This window comes from Protopterus annectens, chromosome 1.part1 (assembly GCF_019279795.1).
Source record: "Protopterus annectens isolate FY-2018-M chromosome 1.part1, PAN1.0, whole genome shotgun sequence".
Taxonomy (NCBI): Eukaryota; Metazoa; Chordata; order Ceratodontiformes; family Protopteridae; genus Protopterus; species Protopterus annectens.
Window position 1 is genome coordinate 29,794,619 of NC_056726.1, and position 22,492 is coordinate 29,817,110.

A 22,492-nucleotide genomic window follows, 5' to 3' on the forward strand; every position below is an offset into this window, starting at 1 on the left:
GAATCAAGGTATTGGTAAAAAATAATTAGAGAGGGATAGGTAATACAATGGGAAGAGGCCAAGAAGACCTTTGAACTGCAGGATAGACACAGCCTTCCTTATCAGGGATTGACATCAGAGTATAGGCAAACAGAAAGGGATAGGATAATTCAAAGTAAAAGGTTTGTACTGGTTGAATTTTTAGTTGAATCTAGAACAAAAGATGCTACTAAAAAGGAATAGTTAGTACAGCATATAAACTACTGCATGATTACTACTGTAAGTAATCAGAGAAGGCCAGAAAAGATTGGAAAGAGAGATTAGATAAGCAATTCACAAAGAAGCAATCAGATGACATATGTATGGCTCTCAGATATGTAATAAAATCTAGAAGATTTAGAAGTTTTGCTTGGAAATGTTTGCATAGATAGTTTTATACCCCAAGCAGACTCCAAATAATTTTCTCTCAAGTAGGTGGTAAATGTTGAAGGTAAAATGTGGAAGAATGAACTAGTTGGGAGCATATGTTCTCCATGTGTAATGAGTTGGCAGACTTTAAGAATTCCCTACACAGTACTCTGTCAGGAATACTGGATGAGAAAATGAGTGTAACTAAAGAAATTATTTTTTGAGCTTGGATACAAGATCTGAATTGTTTAGACATAGTAAGGCCTTGTTAATTTTAATTCTGGTGGCTGCCAAAAAAGCAATTACTGGAAAATGGAACTCAAAGTCTGAACAAAACATACTTTAAGTAGTACATATCATAACAGATATAAAAGAACAAGAAGTGGGATCTTTAGAAAAGAGAAGGAGCAAATTACATAGAAAAAAATGAAAATTGTGGGAAAGGTATATGCAGGAAATTTTGTTTTGGAGAAGGAATGATGTTTAATAAGAAAGCGGGAATTTGACAAGTTATGTAATATTGGATTGATTATATTGCATAGAAGAATATATGTGATGTACTATGTTTGTAAATGTGAACTTGTTAACTTTTATAGAAATGTTACTTTTGCATAAATATAAATTTTACGTAAATGTAAGTTTGCCTGTATCATGACTGACAACTCAATAAAGATCCTTTTTAAAAAGAAAAAAAAATATTGCAAGAAATCATAGCCATATTTAGTGTTCCTTGTTTTATTCAATCAGACAGAAGCAGTCGTTTTACAGGTTAGGTAGTACAGCAAGTGTATAAAGTCATGTAGGTGATTATGCAGTGCCATTGCCCACGTAAATTCCAAGCTTCAGGATCTCTTGAGATGTGCAGGTTGTTTAAGTTCAACAGACTTATTGTCGGGACATCAGAGTTGGTATTCATCATGTTTCTATTGCATTTCTTCCTTTCATCAGACGCCATCAGAACTGTTAAGTAGTGAACAATTTTTTTCCAGAAATAAACATTTGGCTAAAGTTCAGCAGAGATCACCAGAATGGCATACTAAGTTTAATGCCTTTCTTACTGCATTGTATACTTACTCCAAGACAATAACTGTTAGTAACTGTTTTTGGGTGTATGCACATATAACAGTAGCACATGATGGGATATTCTATTGTCTACAATACCAGCAACTGAGACAGAAGCAGAAGCAACAATTCAAACGATTTTAGTGACTAAATACAGACAGAACAGACACAGTTTTTGGCATATTACCCCCTTTGGACTGGTTCTACTACACTTATAAATGACTGTTAAGGGACACACTTGTTACATTACAAATGGAACACTTCCTGTTGGTGGACTAACTGTAATATTACCTGGTGAATATATTATAGGTCTGTAGAGCAGAGCATGGCCATGTTGTGTGCGTTTTATTATATATGTGGAGACCGAGCTTACTCCTGATTATCAGCATGTTGGTAGGGATATCGTTACACTGGTCATGTTATTCCAGCCATTTGAAATACACATTTTACCTAGGGGAAAATTTTTCAATGTTCTTCGAAAGAGGGAGACAATGGCTGTTAAAAATCCAGTCAGGAAGATAAATGCTTTATGGGTTTTTCATCATAATTTAGAAAAGACTGCATTTAAAGGACTGTCACATATGGACTTGGATGATGGCAATATCTCAGGAGCAGGTATTTTTCCAGCTTATGAGGCAGTAAAGTCAATTTGGGAACTGAGAAAACTGGAAAAATTATTAGAAGTATTCAGTAATGGTCACAATTATTAGAACTATTGAGTAATCCAAGTTTTGAATCATAAATTAAATTACTATTGAAATGACCACCATGTGTAGTGCATTGCTTCTGAACCTCATGGCACTTGACTTTACTGTTACTTTTAAGTCATCCAAATGAACTGTTGCTCATTTATACCTGATAATTAGGGTGCCATTTGTAGTCTCTTAGAAATTATACAAAAAGTTGCAAAGTTTTCTCATACTAAAGAAGCTGACAGTTCCCAATAGACATGGCCAACAAACCTGCTTTCTGGCTAGGGAGGAAATATTTTAAAATTCTTCATGCTCATTGCTATCATTTTAATACATTTGGGAATTAATCTGCTTTATGTGCAAAATGTTGATAATGAAGCTTCTTGACAAAAAAAAAAGCTTAATTTTCTATTACTCAGTTTAAGCACAACCTAGACAAGTGGATGGGGAATAGAAAATTTACACCGGGCCTGGCTCCCATGTCCCGTATGGACAGAGGTAGCTTATAAATGCCTGTCCCGCAATGTCCTATTTGGATACAGGACATCATTATTATTTTGGGAAGAAATGGCTTTGCTTACAAAGGCCCCCTTGGTCGTTAGCCAAGTAACAGTGTATGAATTTATGAATCTATGAAATAATAAAAGTGTCAGTAACAACAACTGAAAAAATCATTATAAAAAGAATAGTGAGGAAAGAGTGTTAAGGAATTAAAAATGTACGACAATCTGTTTGTGAGAAAGACTGAAACTGAAAAATATTCAAACTGTCTTTTTATTCCATTCAGATACAGGCAAGTTTTTTGCTCCAAAAACTATTTTTACTGTGTCTACATAAGCATTGTGCATGTCAAGATTAGAAGGAAACTGCACTTGAAGAATGTCTAATTACATGCAAAGTGATATCTACCCTTTTGAAAACTTGCTGTTATTGAACAATTGTTAGAAATACTTCACTTGAGTGATACTTCACCGCATCAAATGGAAGGGAGAAGTGAAAGAATGGAAAATTTTAGTGTTTTAGAGAAAATTATTTCTTTAAAAGTAGAGTGTATATCGTTTCAAGATGGTTCCTTATAGCCAAGGCCTGTGGTGAAGTTTTTCTACTTCCCATTGTCAACATGAATAGTGCCAACATGGAAGGTCGAAACTTGTGACTAATCAGGAAAGGCACAGATAAAGTGCAATTTTTTAGTTAACAAAATAACATAGAAGCATTTTAGTTTTAATTGGTCAGTGGCTACAGTCTGATAGATAATGAAATGTTTGCTCAGAAGCTTTTACAGTATAAAAATGATTACAGTTGCCTTGTTCGAGGAGACAAGACCTTGATTGCTTAGTCTCTAATGTACATGTGTTTTTTTACAATAAAGGAAAGCATTCTTCACTGCTGAAATATGTTGCATGTAGTTAGTTTTGACTATAGCATGTACAACAACGTAAGAGCAATATCATCCTAATAGCTAATATCTACAGTTCAAATGGTGAGATCCAATTTCTCTACCTCTCTCTAAAAATCCTATTCACTTCTACAAGCCTTACAAAGTTGATCTCAATAACTCAAAGTCAAAAGTCTAAGTAAACTTTATTGTCATTTAGACCCACACATGAGTGCAAGCTAAACAAAATTTTGTTGCTTTGAGCTCAATGTGCATATCAAAAACATATATATAGAAAATAAGAATATAAAACAAAAAGTACAGTAGTGTAAAATCTTACCAAAAGATTCAGAGAAACTCTATTGTTATTTAACAAACACAAGTGCTACCTAAATGAAGTTTTGAGTTGCAGTTCTTTTACAGGAGAAAACAAACACAAAAAGATAGACATGACAGGTATTAAAGAATAAACAATGACTACAGTACAAAACTAAATATCTAAGTAGCTATTGCACATGCTTGTACACTATTTATTACATTGGACAACACTGACTACTAGATAATTAACACATGAAAAGAAAAGTACACTATACAGAGAGGTGAGACTGGTTGATATTGCACATAAGGAAATGATTGGAATTGCACTTAAGGATTTAGGATTGGCTGTTTCCAAGCAAACTATTTTCCCTTGGTTTTCAAATGCTATTTTTTGTTACACTTTTCATGGGAAGAACCTTCCTTGTTCTGTAAAGTTTCATTCTACTAGAGCTGTGACTTATTCTGTTTTTATTTCAAGGCCTCAGACACTAATTCTATTCTTGAAGCAGTTACCTGGATTTCTGTGTATACTTTTAACAAACATTACAAGTTAGATGGTATCTCCAGAGCAAGAGTTGGTTTTGCTGATGACACCCTTCATGGCTTTTTTTTGAGGGCTCTACTGCTGCTTCCTCCTCCCAAGTCTCTTCATGAGTTTTGTCACTCTCCCATACGCGATGAATACTGCAGCAGTGAAAGTAAGGGCATAGTGCAGTTGTGTAAAATCTTACCATAATGGTAGATGCCCTTGCCTTCATCGCTGCAGTATTCACTCCCTCTCTCTATCCCCCAGTCTCTTTTCCTTCCTGGATGTGCAGGTTCTCTTTGGTTTTCCTTGGACTGCTGTTCCTACTGAGGCAATCATTTCTGAGGATGGTACACCTGAACATCACTTTTATGCCCTACGCTATGTGAGGAGCATTTAGGTGATGTTCAGTGTACCTTAAAGCAACAGTAGGCTTTGGTAGATTGACGGGACAATGTGCTTCCATGTCAGGAAATCCCATAAGTTATGAATATTGCAGCAGTGAATGTAAGGACATCTACAGACTATCTATAACATTAACATTGACACAACACTAGGGCATAATTACAATTTTGTAAGTCTATCTATAGCAGCAATCAATACTGCACAGCAGATATTGCACTTACAGGCTTTAAGCAGTAGTAGACTACAGACCATTTCTCCTCTCATTGATCAGTTAATTTCAATGCCCAAGCACCTAATATGCTTTACCCTTCATCTAAAATAAACCAGCAACAAATATCCAATAAAAGAACACATCAAAACTGTGGAATTATCTTACCCATTTTGATTTCATATCCCATAATCAGGTCAAAAGCTTCTATGAGACATTCAACAGGACTGAAAGAGAACCTTCTGGATTGAGCATGATTTACAAATCATTGACAAATAAGCTAGTCATATGAACTATGTTCCCACGACTTTCCTTTTTATCTGTAGATTATTAGTGATAGTTTGTACAACTGGTTCAATTGTATGGCAAACAAAAGCAGTAAAGGAGAGCATCCCTGTCTCATTCTCTGAGCTATGGATATGATATCTGAAATACACTGCCCAGTCTTATCTACCATAGTTACTCCCAAAACCAATGACTAAGAATTTACAGCCATCTACAAAGGAAACTAAATTCTTGTAGTACTATAAATAAATAATCTAGATGCAATTTATAAAATGTCTTCTTTGTGGGTAGTCAGAGGAACGACATCAGAGTAGTATGAAAAGAGACATATCCCACCAGGAGTAACACCCTTCTCATTGCAACCATTGACCTCTGCCCAAACACTAAGTCACATTTATCCAGGTAAATTAATTAGCCAAATACTTTCTGTAACCTATGCAACCCAAATTCTCCTACAGAGCTTATAGTGAACATTGAGATGTGAAATTGGTTGGCAGGACCCAATAAATATTTTAGGTTTCCTAGTCTTCAACACTAGCGAAGTGGCTTACTTTTCCATGGGGTGGAGTCTTCTTTAAAATCCTGGAAAAATACAAGAAAAATTTGAAATTTTACATTATCCATACATCTATATGCCTGACTTCTAATACTAGGCATTCCTGGGACCTTCCCCTTCTTCAGCTACTTAATCTGCAATCTCAGGCTCCCCAGATTCATAATGCAAAGAGGTGTGGACTGAAATGATTCTTACCCAAAGTGCTACCTAGAGAGAGAGAGAGAGAGAGAGAGAGAGAGAGATAAAACCTCACAATTCCAGCAAAGCTTATTTTACAAACAAGTCTTGGCAATCTGCTGTAATAGAACTTGAATTTGCTTCCCCAGTGTCTTCTGATGGTGCCATCCAACTCTATCTGTCTTGTTTCTGCATCTCTAGATAAACTAACATATCTTGCTTATTAGATATCTTTACTTCCCATCTTCTAATTTCCAAAGCTGAAAATGTTTTACGATGCATTTGTAAATGCTATTTTAAGATATCACTAAGTATGGATGAGGGAGGACTTTCCTCAAAGTTAAGTCACTGGATTTCATGCACAACTCTTGGCTAAGTATTTCAGGATTCAATTACCTTAAAACTGCATCACTGAGACACCTCACATATGGCAACAACTGTTAACCAGAGGCAAGCCTAACAAAAATTGGTGAATGATCTAAAATTATTACCAGTGAAACTTCAGCTTCTCCTGCAAAAAACTATAAACAGAAAATTCCTTTAGAGTATTTTTGATACATGAGAGTAATGTGCAAAAATACTGGCATTTGTCTGCTAAAGTGAGCTACAACATTTACTAATAAGAACTGAGAAAACCTGCCCTGAAAATGTTTTCATCACGGCTCACAACTTATGCTTCTTTATTATTGAAGTGTTCTCAGGGCTGGGGAGACAAATTTACCCTCTAATAAAAATTTCCCTTCCATCCAGTCCAAAAATCTTTTATGCATGGCCTCATTTCCTTTGGAGAAGAATGCAGGAAAATCTAAACTGAACTCACAATAATACCTGCTCACCATCCTTTGAAACCTGCCAACTCTCCGTAAGATATTTAATAATTAATTAATTAATTAATTAATTAATTAATTCATTCATTCATTCATTCATTCATTCAGTTTAGAAACTTTTAGAAACTGGGATAGAGTACTGATCCAAATGGATCTATTCCAGTCTCAGCCTGGACAAATACAAATGGCAGTAGACAAGCAAGTTAAAAAGAAGTATTATTAATAGAAACAAAATGGTGTGTGAAGTTAGAAAAGAATTAATGACAGTAATAATAATAATAATAATAATAATAATAATAAATTACACAGTACAGGGGACAATAGGAAGAAATGGTTAAATAAGGAGGGAAGAAGAAGTGGATGAAATAGTGACGGGAAAGAACAGAAAAAGTAAGGTATGGGAGGTACGGGCGCACAGAAATTAATTATATACAATGTGAAAGAGATGTCACATAGTATTACATGGAAATTTTGTCAAGAAGACAAAGGTCCCTGACTGGTGATATTGCATCATCTATGTTGGACTTCATCATTTCACCCCTTCTTAGCTAAAAGTGTTACCCCTCTTCTGTTTCCTGAGGGATTGGAATCACTTGCAGTGAGCTCAAATTTATACTTTTCTAATTTCCTATGTTCCCTTGATGTCAATTTTAAGAGCAAAATCACAACAGTCCTTTGATGCATGTAACCGCGCTGTTTTGATAGGGATATTCAGATCCTTCACCAAAATATACAGATATCTATGTTCATAGGTCCATAGGTAAGTGCTAGGTAATCAATTTGCATACCCTTTCAAGCCTAGTCAGAAAAAGCAGCAAAAATTCCCTCTAGCCTTAAGGATGGCAAGATAACATAGACTGGAGGAGAATTTGAGGCTGTTCATCCAATTATCCAATTATGGAGAGGGTTCTACTCTGCTTGATACGTAGTAGAAGTTTGTTCCACAGGTGAGGGATACAACAGGATATGGTATCACATCAATTTGTCTTACTTATCTGGTGGTTAAGATTTAGTTCCTTTAACTAAGTGTTTGAGTTACCATTAACTCTGAAAAGGAAGGGAAGGTAAAATAAGGTTGAAGCCCCTGATCTTTTTAGTTATGAGTCTCTGCGGTCTCTCAAGTTGTGTGATTTGTTTAGACAAAAGGTGCATTACATTTAGTAATGGTCCTGATAAGATATGATTATGGAGGAATTGAGACCTCTATGATGTAGTGGATATACCTTTGGAAAATATCTAGAACAGATAAAAAGCTTTCTGAACTAATGTGGAGACATGATGGTCAAATGATAAGGAACTGTCAACAAGCGTGCATTGAACCCTAATAGTAGTGTTTCATTGAAGGACTGCATCTCTTAAATGGTATGTAAAACTGTTTTGAACTATCCTGCATTTTTTTACATTTAATTTGAGGACATTGTCCATAAACCAGTTGTTAACATGGTCTAATCCATATTGGAACAACTGTGAGTCAGTCGAAGATCAAATAACATCTCCCAATTTCCAGTCATATGTGGCATAGAGGGAAGAACTACTGACTATAATCCAGGTCACTGGGGTTTATGTAGCGGATCCAGAACTGGAGGAAATAATGGGTGGGATAGAAATGAAGGTGCTTTATCTGTCCATCTGTGGTAGGGGGAGAGGGATGAGGAATGCCAAAAAGGAACAAACTGGTATCTTTCAACAGAGTGCACATCAGGTTTGAATGGGGGTGAGATAGTAGAAAGAGTGACATGCTCCCATAGAAGTGGGATGTGGCTTTATAGTGCCCCACTTCATGTTCCTAATGGGTGTGGTTCTAAAATAAGCACATCACCCCAAAGGTGGAGACTTCCACTACACATCATTCAGATGATTGGAGTAAACCTTGACTTAAGGTATGAGATGTAGGTCTCTAATCTGCCTAAACACATTGTAGTGGTCTTTCCTGGGTTAGTTCAACCCTTGCTCCTGGTAACATCAGGGGAACAAATGGGCAACTGAGTGACAGGGAGGAGAAGGTGAGGTTTATCAAAGAGTGAAAAGGCAAGAAAAAATAATAAACCAAATAATTCCTTCATAAATGCTCTTTCCTTTATTTGGGGCAATATACTGACTATGAAGCCATATAACTATTCTAAGATGTAGTTACAGAAAGTCAGAAAGTTGACTGTTATTTTTAATTTAAAAATACTAATTGACTTTCTGAATTTAGGACTATTTTTTATAATAGGGGGCTGCATTCCATCAGCCAGTACCATGCGCCATCCCAGCAGCCAATACCATGTGCCACCCCTGCTCCTTCCTTCCATATAACCAAATCAGGAGTTAGGCAATGGTCTGAAGCTAGGTTAAGTGCTCTGGCTTGGGGGGGGGGGGCTTGTGTGCTTGTGTGTGTGTGGGGGGGGGTGCTATCCATTACATAGGAGAAGGAGGATGTGTAGAGCTGGTGGAGTGATTCAGTGTGTTGTCCACTAGATACAAAAGAAGAGATGGAAGAAAGACAGAAGGCCAGAAAAAAGAATGTATTAGGTAGACTAAATAAGGTTATCTACTTGGGGAATCTGAATCTGCCAAGAGCAGACTTTGAGATTACAAATCAAATGCTGATGTAGACAGAAGTCAGCAGTTGACTGAGGTCTTGTAATCTGAGAGGTTCAGTCATCTGTTCCATAGCTCTACCAGAAAGAACAGAATTCTGAGTTAATCAACCGGGCTATGTCATTGTGCGGTGTAGAGTAAGGAAAAGACTGAAATAAAATGATAAAGATGTTGCTGCTTGATTTTATAAAATTGGAAACTGATTACTGAGAAGATATTCAAGGGTAAACTAGGAAGCTAGACTCAAATGTGAGACCGTTAACAAGCTATAGGAGTAAGTCAGGAGAGGAGTATCTGTGGCTATGTACAAAAAAAGGAGTATTTGTGGCTATGTACAAGTTTGTGAGAAAGTACAAAAAGGCAAAGAAAGACAAAACAAAACAGAAAATAAATAAATAAATAATAAGGCCAGTGTGGCTACACAGGAATGTGAGCCAAACAGTGTGGACATAAGGAAGGGCCAACAACAGAAGAAAATAAATGGTTTGTAGGTGGAGAAGGTACAATATACAACGACTAGCAAAAAGGCATTGAAGATGTTAAAGAGTAGTAAAGGATAAAGCTGAATGGGAATTAGCAGAAGGGATCTAAGACTAAAGACGGGGTTAGTAGACAGGGAAGGACGTAACTTGGCTCAGCTCACTAAAGATAGGTGGGGGATCGTATTATCCTGAAAAAAAGCAGAAATACTGAGCTAATATTTTGCTTCAGTCTTTACAAAAGAAATGCAGTGAAGGAGATGGGCAGAATGGGATGGGGAGAACAGGCAATTGACACTAAGATGGAGAGGGAGGAGGTGCAGTAGGAACTGTCTGCAATAGTCTATGGAAATCCAGTCAGTGTGTTGATAGACCCTCTGATTTAAATCTTTAGTAGAACACTAGTTTATACAATAGTGTCATAGGAATGGAGGACAACAAGAATTGCACTTCTGCACAAGTTCAGGGTGGGGGCATAAGGAATCAAGAGAACAGTGGGCCTGTTAGGCCTTGCTAGGCCTGTTAGCTTACAAGCTGAGGTAGGGAAGGTCATGAAGAGAATCCCAAGGGGAAGGCTGGTAACATCTCTAAAGGACAGCAATATACACAACAACAGTCAAAATGTGTTCATGGCCAAAACAAGGTGTCACTCAAACCCACTCCAGCTCTATGACTGCATAGTAAGCAAACATAACAGGCAGTACAAGTATACACATATACACTCTGCCCCTCACAATAGGCTTGTCAAAAAAGAGGAGGATTGGGGGGTAGGATCACACCTAAAGACCTGGATAATGGCAGGGCACAGATGTCTATGATCAGAAAGACAATGTCAGTAATTAGACAAATTTGGAAAGTTACTGGTGGAGTACCACAGAGATCTGTCCTGGGTCCATTGCTCTAAAATATGTCTGTTTCCAGACATATCTGAGGGAAAGTGAATAGAATCAACCTCTTTGTTGATTATCCATAAATTGGGGCATTGATGGAGGATGGGGAAAAGTATCTAGCAAAGATTTGGAAAGGCTGGAGCAAATGGGCAGAATGTTGGCAATTGAAGTTCAATGTAAACAAATGGAAGGTATTATATTTAGGCCACAATAACCCTGAAGTAAAATATTAGCTACAGAGTGGAACATACGGTAACTGAACAGCAAAAGGATCTAAGGGTGTTGATTATATCTTGACTGGATCATAGGTACAGAGTGAGAGGGCAGTGACAAACATACTGCTGCAGTATATTCTTAAGAGGATAGATGACATATGTAAACAGATAATGCTCACATTACATACAGGGCCTTCATCAGACCACACCTTTAGTATGGGATAATGTTCTGAAGGCCACATAAGGAAAAGGAGATCAGGCTGCTAAAAGGAATCAGAAGAGAAGCTAACAGTAAAATCCATGAAACAGAAAGGAAGAAGCATAACCAGAGGCAAGAGTTAGAGCCCTTTTCAGCTGAGACACAACGAGACAAAAGAGGTGGAGGACATACAATACTATGCAAGAAGATCTCCACTAGTCATTCTGAGCAGGAAGGGCAGACATGGAAGGAGGGAGGGACACAGACAACCTGAATGTATGGACTAAGTACATCTAATTATCTTCTGCTATTAAGCAAGTGTAATGCAAATGTTAACCTGCAAAATCTGCATTTCCTGCCAGTTGCTGCTAGGTGTGCAGGTGTGTTTTTAAAGTGTTGAGTCTAAACTATCATGCTCTTCATTTCCTGTATCCTGTCGGTTTAAAGGAACTGCTGAAGGCTATGCCCTGGCAAAAATGCTGAGGTCATCGAGTAAGAGGGATCTGGCTGTTCTAATGACCAGTCTTACACATTTGGTAAGCCATCCTTTGCTTGCCTTTTCATCTTTTGCTAGGAATCTACTACCTTCTTTGATTTGAGTGTGTAGTTTTTTGTCATTCTTTTGCAGATCTCTGAAAAAAAAAAGCTTTCTATACAGGAGAGGCTACCCAAGCCCTTTCAGAGGCAATTCTGTTCTTAGACATCTTAATTTTTGAATTATTGATTATTTATGTGCTATTGTGATGGTTATTGTTTTGAACTTGCTCTTCTTTTTAATATTTGGTGCCACATTATTTTATTTGTACAATGCAAAGTTATCAGTCAATAAAACGCTTTAATAAATAAATAGCTAAATAAATGGACACAGACGATTTTAGATAAATGGATGGTGTGAAAAATTGCCCTATCTCTTAGCTGAACCTCCCCATAGTGTGCTGCTAGACAGACTGCAGATATGTCTGAAATGATTGCAGCATGATCTTTCTTCTGTATAAGACTTTACATTTCTCCAGATGTTTTGCTGCTGATGCTGTATGCCACACTGACTTAAACCTCATCCTAACTTCCATATCTTAACTGCTCTCAGAAAAAAGTTAGAAGATCATACTGCAATTTCTTAATGGATTCCAGCTTTGCTTTGCAGTAATGCCTGAAGTTGTTGTTTCAGCAAGTTAAACATTTCTCCTCCTCACTTGGTGCCCTCTTGCTACTGCTTGTGAGAATCCACATACACTCCAGTAATATTATTAACTAGTCATCTCAGTAGGCTTTAAGTCTATATGTCCTTCCTCATAGTGTGTCATTCATGTGCCACTTTCATGTGTCTCATAGGACCGTGGTTAGTGATGAAACCTGATGAACTCTTCAGATTATCCTCTGCCTTTTCCCTTCATGTCAGGGATTAACTCTTCATGTCAGAAGTGCTTCACGGCTATAGTGGTCATTCACCATAGTGGAAAGTCAGGACCCCTGGGGAGCTGAGGAAAATAAGGGCTTGATCAAATAACACTGCAAGAAATGCTTCAAAATCCAGCCTTCTCTCCATTAAGTAACTCGACCAGTACAATCTTTCAGTTCTTGTATTCAGTACAGCCAGTCACAAATGACATGTAAGATCTGAATTGACTTCCTCTGTCATTCTAACCTAAATCTTCTTTCACTGACTTTAGATGTGTACTCCCTACACCTGTAAAGTTCTCTAAGGGAATTAAGGTCTTGTCTTATTATAAGTCCTCCTTCAGCCTATTCTCCAAGCTGAAGTAGCCAAGGCCTAAATAATCTGAGTGTCAAAGCTCTGAGGGGTATAGAATGACATAGCTAGGTTCAACTCAGCCTCAAGCTACACCCTTGAGCACTGCAACCCCCCTGGATCACCACACCAGACATCAAGCAGCTTAACATTAGCTGACTGAAAAACTAGTGAGGTCACTTCCTATTTGTTGCAGAAGAATGTGATGTAGAAATCAATAACTTGTATCTGTGAGTACTTAAATATAGGTGTTATGTGTCCTCTAGGAGCAAAGTGTTTCATAAAACAATAGGATATCATTTTTTTTTCCAGCTGAAAATAAACAAGGAATGTACTTAGCATAATGGTAGAGTTGTAGTAAGTAGACCAGTAAGGAGACCAGTAACCATCAGGCTTGACATCACTGGTATTATGATATTTCTCTTCAGCTCTTGGTTTCTCTGACAAAGCCACTGGCAGTCAGGAAAATAGCTCCAGGCCACCTGCTTAAAAAGAAAAATATTCATCATGTTCTTTTTTTTTTTTACTAACCAGGAGAAAAAATGTCAGGCCTAAAACCAACACAAAGGAGAAAAAAGTATCCCTCTGAAGTTATGAAAACAGGTAGGAAATCTGTGACGAGACTGAGGTTAGTAACTAACCTCAGTCTAGTCACAGATTTCCTATCTGTTTTCATAACTTCAGAGGGATACTTTTTTCTCCTTTGTGTTGGTTTTAGGCTTGACATTTTTTCTCCTGAGATCTGGCAGTCTGTTTGGAAAATGTGCCCATGACAAGACTCTTCACCCTTACAGTGAGTACACAGGTGAGTTTAACTATCTGCTAATCCAACATGACACATTTAGGACTTCTATTCATTAGGATTTTAATTAGCTGAATTGTCATTAAATAAACTGATTTATGATACCCAGTACCCTCCCAGAATGTTATATAGCACTTAGTAATATGGTCTTGTGCATTTTAGACATCAGATTTTATTTTATTTTTATTTTATTTTAATAAAAAATTATAATATATATATATATATATATATATATATATATATATATATATATATATATATATATATTTATTTATATAGTAATAAAATTTAAAATTTAAAATAAAAATAAAGGGTTCCTATCAGTTCGTCGAAACGTCAGCAGTTTGAAGACCATATGTTTGAACTATGATGTCCGAAAACTGATTATCGTGAAGCCGCGGAACACCGAATTCTGTCCCAGGGAAAGAATTCGGTGAGCCATTTCTGTGGCTTTGCTATAGTCACCTCTGTGGTGGAAAGTTATGGGTCAGGTTCAGGTAAGTGTGCGATTGTGCGGATGTTAGGGTTAGGGCGGGATAGGTGAATTATGGTTAGGGCGCGGGTGATGGGTGTGCGATAGTGACAGACTTTAGGGTTAGGGCGAGATAGGTGAGTTAGGGTTAGGGTGCGGGTCAGGTGAGTGTGCGATAGTGACGGACCTAAGGATTAGGGTTTGAGTTAAGGTAAGTGGATAGATAGTAGTGTATGTATATAGTTTAGTGTAGGGTTAGGTGTAGGATTTTAAGTATATGTGTGTGGATTGCTGTTTTTTTGGTGTGCTTGTGTTGTGTGTGCGTTTCTTGGAACAGCGATTTTTTTTTCCCTGGGAAAAAAATCACTGTTCTAAGACTTCAATGATTTTGCACTTCAAGGTTAGAAGTTCAAACATATGGTGTTCGAACTTCAGCCGTTTTATTGAAGTGATATAGACCCAAAATAAATAACTATATTACTTAGTAATATGGTCTTGTGCATTTTAGACATCAGATGTCCTTGTTTTAATCAGAAGTCAATTGAATCAGTGTGTAATAATTTCAAATTTAATTTAGAAACAACACCTTGTACTCCAAAGGTTTCACAGGGGGGGAAAAAACCCTCAGTGTTAGTTTTCCTAACGTTAATCCGAGCATTTGGAATTTTTAACAGCCTGCAGCACACTCTTGAAAAGCGGAACAGCTGTTCATGTGCTCTGCATAAAAGCCACATATAAAATGAGAGCAGACTACAGGAAGATGAGCAATTCTATTCGCAAAAAAATGTAGTAAACAGAACAAAAAATGGAATAATTTAACAAGTAAGAGTGGTTTTTGTTACCTTGCTCCATTTCTCAATCTTCCAAGTGACACATGGACGCAAATGGCACCTCTGTGCCGGGTCTGGCATTTTCATATCTTTGCAGTCAGTTTCATTCCTAGTACTACATTCAACAGCTCTCCACACGGCACCAATTCCACACGTAGTTGAACACTAAAGAAAAAACAGAACTAAAATAAATTACATTGTCCATTGCATTTTGCTCCAGATAGATTCTGTACCTTGTTAAATGTTTATCAGCGCATAAAATAAAATGCTGCCCAAGTATTACTAAATCATCACGTATAGCAAATACATTTCACAAATTTCAATACATTTCAGACAATTTACAAGTGAGGCAAACTGTAACTTGTCTTTTGCCCAATGTTTGCTATGACTAAAAGCAAATGTTAATAAGAAAGTTACACTGCCTGGACATAAAGCTATTAGATTATTAGATTTATTGAGAATGGATAACAGACTGTCTCCTTCTATCCTAAAATGTTACTTCATGAGAGCTGTGAGCATGAATTTGATCACTAGTTAAGAAATGATATCTCTTAACAGTCGCAAGATTAAATATATCATATTTCTTATTTATACAGATGCAAGGTGGCATTGTCTTTGAGTGAGTCCTAGGCTTGGCATTGTTTGGGCATCTTTAATGATTTGGATCTAGGCCAGAAAGTGTAAATCTTATGGCAGACTAGTCAATTGCATGTTTACGAATTATATTTTCTATAACATTGCAAATGGGCAAGAAGATCTGATTCATCCAATTATGTATTTGTCTGCAACAAATGAGAACATAGTTTGCAAAGTCTTTGTAATTATTAGCTAGCTATATAAAGGGTACCTTCCCCAATCTTTTATAAACTAGCTTCAGCATCACATCAACAGAAAGAAAAGGGAAATATGCAAAAACAAGTGAATGAAACAGTGCTAGTACTGATCCCCTGTGACAAAATTGCAATCAAGAATTTTAAGAAAAGGGATTTAAACAGATGGAACCTTGTCCAGTTTGCATATGACAAAGTATAGCATTGTATAAGACATTAGAAATAACTGACAGATTATTACAAGCAGACACTGCATTCCAAACTGAATCAGGGACTTTGTGAAAACAAACATGTTTCCTTTAATGGCAGCAATGGTGTGCAGGTAAACATGTTGATGACAGAGAGACAATCAAGAAAAACTGAGCAATCTACAAGGTATTATCAACAACTTCCTGAGTTGGAGAATTGCCAAGAATTACCAGCTGGACAGAGTGAATGCGTTGTGTAACCGACATTAGCTCACACAGCCAGTGTGAGAACCATGTTGTCAGATTTGCAAGTGAAAGTACCTGGTTAAGTTAACAGTTCAGGAGATTACATGGAGACACTGACCAAGAAGCCACAGAGAGATGATTCCACCTCAAACCTTTACAGCAAATTGAAGACCCAGCACTGCTCCCATGACTAGCATGTCAGGCTGTTACCATAAAGAAACATTATGTGTCAACTAGGTAAGAGCACAGATCCTCAAGGGCCATTTTAGGAATCAATCCCAGGACTACTGTCCAGGTAAGCGACTTGCACAGAGACACACAGCAGGCTAATAAAGACTGAGACAATCAATCCCTGGAATAGAGGAAGTGCAGATCTTAGCCTTAATCCTCTCTGCACTGTCATGTGACATTCCCTTTTTAATGAATATAATAAGGATTCCTACTGTATTAATATTTACAATTAGACAATTACAAAACTGCAAGTATACACATTGTAATTATATGGCTTACATTGTATAAAATTCTTTCTTTTTCTTTTTTCTTTTTTGTTTAAGAAACTTTGTAGCAACGAAATGCCAATAACAGCCACAATATTAACTGTAAAGCATAACAACATTAGAACTCTAAAACATCTGACTAAATTTACATAATGTATATGTTACAAGAATACAATAAGTTGACTTGACATATCTTTAAAAATTCAAATCTCGAACATATCAACACATACAATATTTATCTACCTGTACAACTAAGTAGGAAATTAGTAAAATAAAATAAAAACTTTTTAAACTTTTGAAGTAATAAGACAATATGGGGAGACTGTACTGCCGGCTTCCCCACTAGTAAATGTAAAGCCTTCTTTAATTGTTAGGAGTTTCCAAAGCAGTGCCTACCATTGCACCAAGCTGATTCTTAAATGTGCTATTACCTGTTCCGCAGTGAAAGACATCAATGACTTATTCACAGAAACATTCTGTTTCAACTTTTTGCCACTCTCCCCTTTCCTCTTATCCTTAGTTTCTAACTTGTCCTTGCTGCTTCCCAGTATTGTTTCAGAACATATCTTAAATGATCTCTTTAAAACCAAAATAACTAATTTCATGGGGCCCAACAAGATGCCAGTCTACTTCCTAGTCAGCACCAATCACAGGCTCACTGATTTCCTCGTAAATATTTGTTTTTACCTCATCTTCTCATCTCCACTTGATACTTGTCCAAGACATGGAGGACATATAAACAAATAAGTGGCCCCAACACTGACCCAGGCAATTGCAGACTGATAGTATTATCTGTAAAGTAACAGACACTAGTATAAGGAAACTCAGAAATAATGTTACAGGCAGCCAGCAATTCCTCAGTCTCAAATGAAACTGCTTTGTGAAGTGCAGTTCCTGTCTAATGAATCTGATGGACTTCTTCAGGAGGGTAACAGAAAAAAATGGATAATCGTCAGTCAGTGCACACCACCTCCCTTGGTCTGGTTAAAAACTTTGCCACTGTCCTTCAGGCTGGTATCATAAATGATCCTACTGACTGAAATATCAACCTGCAAGATTTCCGGCTGGCTCACTTGAGGGTTTGTGGAAGCTTTCTACTAAAAGGCTTGCCACCAGTGTTGCACCACAGGCATCTATGTTAAGTCACTCCTCATTTTGACATATATGCCTCTGATGCCTAAGCACACATGAAGAGTCACTGGCTGACAACAGTTGCTGTTGACTGCAAAATCAGTGCCATAATCTCTTCACTTTGCTAGAAGGTCTAAAGCATATTAATCCCTCATGTCAAGACTATGATCTTAATTTGTATACAAAGAAATGCAGTACAATGCACTTTGGAAAGCAAGAACTTCCTTTTACCTACTAAATCTATGATGCCCCTCAAATGTGACAGTGTTATCGGAGACCTAGGAACATTCATGGACAATGTCATAGGAAAAATAAACTTTAAAAATGATCAATACATGGTAGGTTCAAGTTAAGGCACTTTAATCTTGCATCAAGGAGACAAAAACATGCTAATACAGAGTTTGTCTAACTAGAATCAGGAAATACCAGCATTTTTATACATTTTCTAATAAGACATTGCCTACCAAGCTGACGTAGCAGATCACGAGTTTTAACATCATCATTACATAGCAGTTGTTTTTATACTTTTCTGTTTGTACTATAATATTTTGTGAGAAACTTCCTAAGAAAAACAACGTGGCCTTGGCTACCACTGGTTAGATATATGCAATGTTACCATTCAAGGTACTACGGCTAATATGAGCACAAAGCAAGTATAGATTGCAGTTCATTTCTTCAACAGTTCTTTGTCTGTCTTTATCTCTTCCTTCTGCAGCTGTGCATGTTCTCATACCATGAACAGAGCTAATTGTTCAAAATCATAACATTATAGAATATAGCATTGTTTCATTCATTGCTTCCTGACCTAGCAGATAATCACCTGTTTTTCAAGTACATTTCCAAAAGGCATAAACATGAATTTTGCTTTGCTAGCAGTTACTAGGTCAGAGGGCGTCTTGCAAGTTTCAGAAAGCACACTGCAGTTTCAAAAACATCTTTTAGTCTCATATAAAACTAGGCTGTATATAAAATAGAATGAAAAATGTGTTAACTCTTTTAGCTTCTAATTAGCATTAAGCACACATTAACACATATTTTTCTAACATTTCCCCCCGTTAATACTTTTTAATTCTATTTTCAAAAGCATAAACAGTTTGCTTCTTCTCTTAACCTCTTCCATTCAGGATTTGCAGTTAAGAGAGTCATACAGTTTAGACTTATGAAAGTGTTTCACTTTTTAAAAACTCTTCAATTTCAGTATTCTGATACAAAGTCTCAGAAACTGACATGTCTATAAAATCTTTGATTAACTTTTTCATGCAGGGAATACCACAACAAATGCATGCTCCTAATAGGAGTAATCCCACACAAATGGCAATCAGGATGTTCATTAGGATGGAACCCCACCCCCAAACAAATTCTGGAAAAAGTCCGTCAGAGGGTTTGGGCCTGGTTTGGCCATGGTCGACACTTGCTGGATCACCTTAAGATGGTCGTTTATCTCGTGCTGGTTGTCAGGAATATACAAACAGCATTCTTCTTTGATTAAAGCGCACGTACCACCTCTCGCCGCTAGGGTGAAGTCAAGAGCCATGCGGTTTTGAAGTACCACAGTTCTCATAGCATTTAGTTCATCATTCACTAATTCGAGAGCAGAAAAAGTTGCATTGCTCATAACTTTGAGAAGTTTAGACAGTTTTCTCAGCTCCCAAATCGATTTCACTGTGCCATATGCAGGGGCTTTGCCTGCCCATGATATAATGGTGTCACTCAAGTCCATATGTGTCAATTTATCTTTGTTTTTATGGCGTTATGGTTTCTCCACCCTGCTTCGATTCGTCCCACTGGATTCTTGGGTCTCTTGATTGGACTTCTAGGTTTACTGCTAACCTCTCTGACATTTCAAATTTTCCCTGAGGCAAAGCTGCAGTGTGTCGTATGGCTGGAACCAGGTAACCCAAAAAACAACTGCCGGACCAATTCTCAGGTAGCCATTCATATGCTTTCTTCCCACAAACAAAATAACACTTCTCTGCTTTAGTATTGATATAAGCTTGCCCTGCATGAAACATTCTCTTATCAATAATAGAAAGCTGCTTTAAAAGAACAGGATTATGTTGTACTTCACTAACACTTCTATGCGTCTTTTCAAAATATTCATCATAGTTTGTATCACAAATAGTTTTTTCCTTACTGGCCTTAATATAACATTTATAAGAACAGCCACATTACAATTGCTCCAACCTACCTGAATAGTGTCATTTTTATAAAAACATACAATCCCTTTTTGTGTGACAGGTAGGTACAATGCTATTTTGTCTTGTGATTTCATAGGTGTAGTATCAAAAATCAAGTTTTCCCAGGTCTCATTAACCCCTAGGGGGACAGCAGTCATCAGTAATCCCCCGTATGCTGTTGGTATAGCTGTGCAAATCCAGCAGTTCGAAACATTAAAAGTCTCAGCATACACATATTTAATTGCTTGGTAAGTGTTAAAGTTTGGATGCCAGTCTATGAGTAATGCATCACGTTTGTTCAGTTCAATTCATGTGGCTGAAAAAAGGAAAGGCCACAGCAAAAAAATCATTGTTATCAGTATAGCTAACAGGATGATAAGCAATTTTTCTGAGGTTGTTCTGCATCCCTGTTTACTCTATACCTGGTCATTTTGTTCTCATGATAAAATAGTAACAAGGTTTTTGTCCAGTTCAAAGTTCTTAACCAATTTACAGTGTGTCAGATGAATCCAGGATGCTCGTTCTGCGATCTTGACTGCAGTGGGTGTTGACAGTAGCACTTGTTACGGTCCTTTCCACTTTGTAGAACTCCAATTAGTTTTCTTCATGACTTTCACCCAGACCCACGTGCCTGGGACTATTGCTGCTTCCGATGGTCTGGTTTGTTCTTTATCTGAAACAGAATTTAACTGCAGAAGTTTGTTATTCAAAAATCGCCTCATATACTCTGCAAGTGAACTGTCAGCCTCCTGGTCTGCAGGCATGAGAGGTTTCCACTGAGGTGTATAATATGCCCTCCCAAACAGTATTTCAAAAGGAGTTAACCCTTTTACATTTGGAACAGTTCTCATGCTCAACAGTGCCAGAGGCAGACATTGCACCCAGTTCTTTTGTGTCTCACTAATCAATTCCCTAAGTTTATTTTTCAAAACTCCATTGTGCCTCTCTACTAATCCTGCAGATTGGGGGTGGTATGCACGATGTTTTTTTTCAGAGAAATCCCAAAGTAACGGCTCGATTGTTGTATAGTTTGATTTACAAAGTGTGTGCCATTGTCACTATAAATCTTTTCCGGTATGACAAATCTAGGAATAATTTCTTTAACGGGGACTTTTGCAACAGTAGCTGCATCTGGATTTTTAGTCGGAAAAGCTTCCACCCATTTGGAAAACATATCTATAATGACAAGGCAGTACTTTTCATTTTCACATTTGTTCAGCTCTATAAAATCCATGCAGATAGTATGGAATGGATACAGTGGTGTAGGGAAACTCCCTTGCTTAGGCTTCAATGCCCCTTGTGCATGATGCTTGTTACAAACATGGCATACTGCACAAAAATTTTTTGTGTAGTTTGTAAATCCATACGTTATAAACACTCGATTCACTAACTGTACCATCCCCCCCCTGTTGAGACATGACACCGCCCATGGCTCAACAAAGCTGCATATCTAAACAAGTTAGATGGTAAAATCGGTTTCCTCTCTTTGGAGATGTACAGCCCTTTCTCAAGAATTGCTCCTTGTCTTATCCATTTTTGTTTTTCTACATTTGTAGTAAGCGTCTGCATTATTTTTAACATTTCTAAGTCTAAAATCTCAGATGATTGTAATTCCTCACTCAAAAGAAAAACTTCTGAAGCTGAGGCTGCTTGCTTTGCAGCTGTATCAGCCCTCGCATTACCTTTCAAAATCCTGTCCTGTTGTTTGGTATGAGCTACGCATTTGCAAATAGCTACTTTCTGAGGTAACTGAATAGAGTCTGACAAATCTAGAATAAATTGCGCATGATTAATTGGTTTACCAGTAGATGTTATCATTCCTCTATTTTTCCACTGCTGCACAAAAACATGTACAGTAGAAAAAGCATACTGACTGTCAGTAAAAATGTTCACTCGTTTATCTTTTGCCAAGGTACATGCCCTTGTTAAAGCAATCAATTCTGCTGCTTGTGCAGATAAGTTATGTGGTAAAGACTTTGCTTCTAAAATCTCAGTATCAGAAACTACTGCATACCCCACTAGATTCTGTCCTGTAGGACCCCTTCTACACAAGCCGTCCACATAGTATGTCACCTCAGCATCATCCAAGGGAACATCCGTGAGATCTTTTCTAGGTAGTGTCTTTTGCTCAATCTCCTGCAGGCAGCAGTGTGGTTTGCCATCTGCAGGGGTTGGGAGCAAGGTTGATGGATTTAGAGTTGTGCATCGTTCAATTGCCATATGAAGTTGGCTCAACAGTATAGTCATACAGGAAAGATGTCTAGCAGGAGAAAGATATGCTACTTTTTCCTGCAGTAAAATAATCACGACTGCATGAGGCACTCTCAATGTGAGAGGGTGGAATAACACTACTGAGGCCGAAGCCTACACTGCCATTGCAGC

The 22,492-nt window shown here is 37.4% G+C and overlaps 1 protein-coding gene across 1 annotated transcript in view; it reads right to left on the reverse strand.

Annotated features, from left to right (window-relative positions):
- Positions 1 to 22,492, reverse strand: part of ADAMTS12 (ADAM metallopeptidase with thrombospondin type 1 motif 12) — a 2,672,119-nt gene that overhangs the window by 124,226 nt on the left and 2,525,401 nt on the right. The window contains exon 18 of the mRNA XM_044085381.1: positions 15,054 to 15,206. Coding sequence (XP_043941316.1) covers positions 15,054 to 15,206 — 153 coding nt within the window. The remainder of the gene's footprint in view (positions 1 to 15,053; positions 15,207 to 22,492) is intronic.